Source organism: Trichechus manatus, unplaced genomic scaffold (genome assembly GCF_000243295.1).
Source record: "Trichechus manatus latirostris isolate Lorelei unplaced genomic scaffold, TriManLat1.0 scaffold00128, whole genome shotgun sequence".
NCBI lineage: Eukaryota > Metazoa > Chordata > Mammalia > Sirenia > Trichechidae > Trichechus > Trichechus manatus.
This window is the reverse complement of record NW_004444064.1, coordinates 1,990,254-1,995,396: the sequence shown is the minus strand read 5'-3', so window position 1 is coordinate 1,995,396 and position 5,143 is coordinate 1,990,254. Positions and strand designations below refer to the sequence as shown.

At 48.9% G+C, this 5,143-nt stretch overlaps 1 protein-coding gene across 1 annotated transcript in view; it reads left to right on the top strand.

Moving 5' to 3' along the window:
* PCNT (pericentrin) overlaps positions 1-5,143 on the top strand; it is a 126,854-nt gene that overhangs the window by 102,097 nt on the left and 19,614 nt on the right. The window contains exons 35-37 of the mRNA XM_023739100.1: positions 12-305; positions 4,498-4,763; positions 4,966-5,068. Of these exons, the coding sequence (XP_023594868.1) occupies positions 12-305; positions 4,498-4,763; positions 4,966-5,068 (663 nt within the window). The remainder of the gene's footprint in view (positions 1-11; positions 306-4,497; positions 4,764-4,965; positions 5,069-5,143) is intronic.

The following is a 5,143-nucleotide window of genomic DNA, read 5'->3' as shown; positions in this document are numbered from 1 at the left end:
CGTGCGCCCAGCAGCGGTTGGAGGCCGAGGTGCAGATGCGCAGCCAGGAGCTGAAGCGAGAGAGGGAGGTAAGTTCCGGCCTGGAGGCGACCGTGGAGGCCCTGCAGACCCAGAAGCAGGAGCTGAGGTGCTCTCTGGAGAAGGAGAGGGAGAAGCCAGCACAGTTACAGGCAGAATTAGAACAGTTACACGCAAGATTGAGAGAGCAAGATGCGCGGAAGGAGAGGAGGAGGAGAGCGGAGCCGAGGCAGAGCCGTGCAGACGCAGAGAAGTGGAAGAAGTGGCAGAGAGACAAGGAGAGACTGGTGAGCGTCGCCTCGCCGGCACAGGGCCCTGGCCTGTCATTGCTCGGTGCCCAGGAAGCATGAGGGATGGCAGAGGGACAGGCCCACTGGTAGTCCTGTCCCATTGGTCTGTGGTTCTGTCCTTGTGCCAGGACCACCCCATTTTGGTTACTGCAGCTTTGTAGAAAGTTTTGAAATTGGCAAGTGTGAGTCCTCCTACTTTGTTCTTCTCTTAAGATTGTTTTGGCTCTCAGGGTCCCTTGTATTTCCTTGTATTTCCACATGGACGTATGTTTAGGGATTTCCTCCATCTCCCCAGTGGAGTTAGATCCTGGAGCAGGGACCTCATGCATTTACTCACCGCTTTCTCCCTGGCCCTTCACACAGGGCCTGGCACGTAATTGGCACTAAGTCAGTGGAATGTCTTCTCATTTATTGAGGTTTTCTTTAATTTCTTTCAACAATGTTTTGTAGTCTTCAGAGTGTAAGTTTTGCATTTCTTTTGTTGACTTTATTTCGAAGGATTTTTTAATTTTTTGATGCCACTGTAGATGGAATTGCTTTCTTAATTCCATTTTCAGATTGTTCCTTGTTGGTGCAGAGAAGCACAGTTGATTTTTGTCTATTAATCGTGCACCCTGCAACTTTGCTGAACTTGTTTATTAGCTCTGATAGTTTCTGTGTGGACTTTGTAAGATTTTCTTCATACAGGGTCATGCCATCTGTGAATAGGGATAGTTATAGTTTCTTCCTTCCTAGTCTGGATCCCTTTTATTTCTTCTTGACTGGTCACCCTGGCCTCAGTCTCCGGCAGTGACTTGTTCGCACCCTTAGGGGGAAAGCATTCAGCCTTCCACTGTTAAGTGTGAGTAGCTGTGGGTATGTTATAGATGCTCTTTATCAGGTTCGGGAAGTTACCTTCTATTCCTAGCTTGTTCACCCTTGTTTTTTTTAGTTATCAATGAGTGTTGGATTTTATCAAATGCTTTTTCTGTGTCTATTGAGATCATAAGGTTTTTTCCTTTATTCTGTTAATATATTATGTTGATGGATTCTCAGATGTTAAACCAACCTTGCATTCCTGGGATAAATCTCACTTCACTAGTATTTTCTTGAGGATTTTTGCATCTGTATTTATGAGTGATATTGGTCTGTAGTTTTTTTTTTGTTTTCATTTTGGTGTCTGTCTGGTTTTGGTATCAGGATAATGTTAGCCTCATAGGATGCACTGGGTGGTTTTCCCTCCACTTGTGTTTTTTGTCTGGCCCTTCATTTTTTGTTGCATTTTACGTCAACCAAAAGCCTTGGTTTTTGATAAAATAATACCCTGCGTCTTCTTATGGACTGACCTTTGTTTTACCCTCTTTAAAAATATTCTTTAAAATACTTTTTAAAAATACCCTCACTGTTTCTTTTTATACTGTGAGAAGTTATAAAAAGTTTTCAAAAACACACAGGTGGGACCAGAAGCCTGGTGTTTTTAGTGGTCAGCTGGCCATAAAATAGTTTCAACAGTAAACGTGTTTCTAAGGACAAAGCTTTGGGTTTCTCAATGTTACGAGGATAAATTAGATTCTAAAATGCTATAAAATTGTTCTGTAAGTTCCTGTCAGAGATGTGATTGATGTTTTTGGGGGAACTGTATTGGGATATAATTTACATACTATAAAATTCACCATGTAAAGTATACAATTTAGCGGTTTTTAGTATATTCACAGAGTTGTGCAAACACCACTACAGTCTAATTTTAGCACATTTTCGTCACCCGCAAAAGAAACGCATACCCATTAAGCAGTCACTCCCCTTTATCCCTCCCCCAGCCCCGGTCACCTCTGATCTCCTTTCTGCCTAGGTTTTCATGGAACTGGGATCCTACACTTTGTCCTTTTGTACCTGTTTTTGTGCTTATTTGTCCTCTTGTGCTTCTTCACTCAGCACAGAGTTTTCAGGGTTCCTCCACGTAGGAGCATCTGTCAGTAATGATTAATGTTATTGCCATTTAAAAAAAACTTCAGAATGTCTTGGTGGTTAATCACCAGAAGTCTTGGGAAGTGGGGATGTGTTGGAGGTGCAGACTCTGGGCAGAGTGTGGCCGAGACTGAAGTGGTCGAGTGGGCCCTGGTGGCTGGGAACCCTGAACTGTGCCCTTGGGAAGAGGGGTCTGTCTGCCGCCTTCTTGTGATTGTCAAAGGAGTCTGTTCTCTGTTGGGTATTTCCTCTAACCATGCTGAAAGTTTTCAGACAGCCCTTTTATTTGATCTTGACTTTTTGTAAAAATGAGTGGTAACATTATTGCTTAAAAAGTAAGTACAAAGAAAATGCTTTCTAAGTCAAATCAGTGACGGTTCTTGGCGGTGCGCCTGGATGTGTGTGTTTTAGGTCAGGTGGCCCTTCGGGTGTTACTCTTGACGCAGGTTGACTGGGTTGATGTCAGTCGTAGACTTCAGCTTAGCTGCTGAAGTGTCCCCGTCCAGAGACTGAGTTCTTTTCTGACCAGAATGAGCTTGTCAGTTCCTGTGCCTTACTTCCTTCATCTGGGAAATTAAAGATAAAATGGTCATTCCTGTCCCCTCTCTTGAGTGCACTGAGGCGTGTTCAGAAGAAGCAGTCTCAGGGTGTGCTGTGACTGGTGGACCTGCCCATTATAACGGCATATACCCCCTGCACCAGTGGGGCGGGCTACCATCCCTTCCTGCTGTCTGCTCGGCGGGGCCTCGGACTGGGGCGCCCCGTTGGTCCCTCATTTGTAGACCTTGTCACTGTTTAGCTTTGTGGCTCCCTCCCCAGTGCCAGCTGTGCGTCCCCACTCAGGAATCCCTTCCTGCCCGTTTGGTCTGTTTCCCCACAAGGAGGCCCCTGGGACATCACTTGAAAAGCACCCTGTTGCTCTCGTAGCCTGCTCTCCTGTGACTTTGTTTAGGGATTTCCTCTGTCTCCCCCGTGGCGTTAGATCCTGGAGCAGGGACCTCATGCGTTTGCTTACTGCTTTCTCCCTGGCCCTTCACAGGGCCTGGCACATAACTGGCAATAAGTTAATGAAAGTGCATTGAATGGAGTGATTAACCTCTGTGTTACAAATAACAAGGTGGAAGTTCTGTGAGGTTAGGCCCAGGAGGGCAGAGGGTGTTCAGATGACGTGGCTCAGACCCAGGGCTGCATTCAGCCAGCTGCACAGGCTCCTGTGTGTCTGTGCGTGCACGTGTGTGTGCACTTGTGTGTAGTATGTGTGTACATGGCCCTGTGTTTCCGTGCATGTGTATGTGTGCATATGTATGCATGTTCACGTCCCTGTGTGTCCACATGTACCTGTGTGCACGTAGTGTGTGTTTGTGTTCACGTGTACATATGTCTCTGTGTACATGTCCCTGTGTCTGCGTGCGGAACGTACATGTGTTTACATGCATGCACATATCATGTATGTTCCACACACATGTATACATGCCTGTTCACGCGTGTATGTATTGTGTAGATGTCTGTGTGTCCATGTGTGCATGTGTTCGTGTGTATAAATGGGTGTGCTGTTTGTGTGTGCATGCATGTGCGTACATGTGCCTTTGTGTCTGTGTGTGCATGTGTTCACGTGTATAAATGGGTGTGCTGTTTGTGTGCGTGTGTGCATACATGTGCCTTTGTGTCTGTGCATGTGTTCACATGTATAAATGGGTGTGCTGTTTGTGCGTGTGTGCATACATGTGCCTTTGTGTCTGTGTGTATGTGTTCGTGTCTGTATGTGTTTGTGTGTGCCACTCATACTTGTGTGCACATGTTGTTTGTGGCCCTGTGTGTCTGTGTGTGCGTGTGAGTTTGTGCGTGCAGCATGTCTGTGTTGGTGCGTGGAAACCAGAATGCAGGGCCCGTGAAGCGCCATCCTGTTTGCTCCAGCTCCTCCAGCTCCTCGCCTTCCCCTCAGAGTGCCTAGCTTGGACCCTGTGAAAGCTTAGCCTCCCTCACCAGTGAAGATGGGTGTGGTTGGCCCGTCCCCTGACCCTTGTTGCACCCAGAGCACCCCAGTGTGGGGTGTCTGGTGACTCACTCCACGCAGTCATGGGGGGAGGCTTGTGTGCCAAAGATCATTCACTTGCCCCTGCAGGTTCTGTCCTGGCCCGTGAGGGCCTCCCCGTACCCTGCTGTGTGTCTGGTCTTCTCCTGGTGGTTTGCTGTTGGGAACACGTATGTGACGGTCTCTCTCTCTGTTGTTTGCCATCGGCGACAGCGGGAACTAGAGTTGCGGCGTCAGCGCGACGAGCATAAGATCAAGCAGCTGCAGCGGACGGTGAGGGACCTGCAGTTGAGGGAAGACCTGCATCCAGGCGGCGGCGTCTGCACCAGTGCGCCCCGAAGTGCTGGCCATGCAGAGCTGCATGTCCCGCTGGAGCTGAGCCGCCTGCGAGAACAGCAGGAGCAGCTGGAGAGCACGCGGCAGCAGCTGCTCTGTGCCGCCGGGCTCCTGACCAGCTTCATCCACCAGACCGTGAACAGGTGCGCGCCACCCTTAGAGCAGGAACCAAATGTGGCCCAGCAAGTAACTCAGACGGTGCTCGTGGCGCCCCGTTTCGTCTGGTGCTGCGCCGCAGGGTTGGACAGAGTCATTCTCTTGTCTCCTCTTCTAGCAGGGAACAGCTGTGGAGTGACAGTCAGCTGTGTCCCCACGGATACTTTAAATGCCTGTTCGTTTTTACAGAACAATTAACGATTGGACATCATCAAATGAGAAGTCAGTGGCCTCGCTGCTGCGGACACTGGAGGAACTGAAATCTGACCTGAGCATGTCCACCTCCACTCAGGTGGGTGACGGGCTCATGACGTGGTGTGCCCCTGGCCTCTCAGCCTCTCTCCTCCCTGCCCCCCCGCCCCCAACC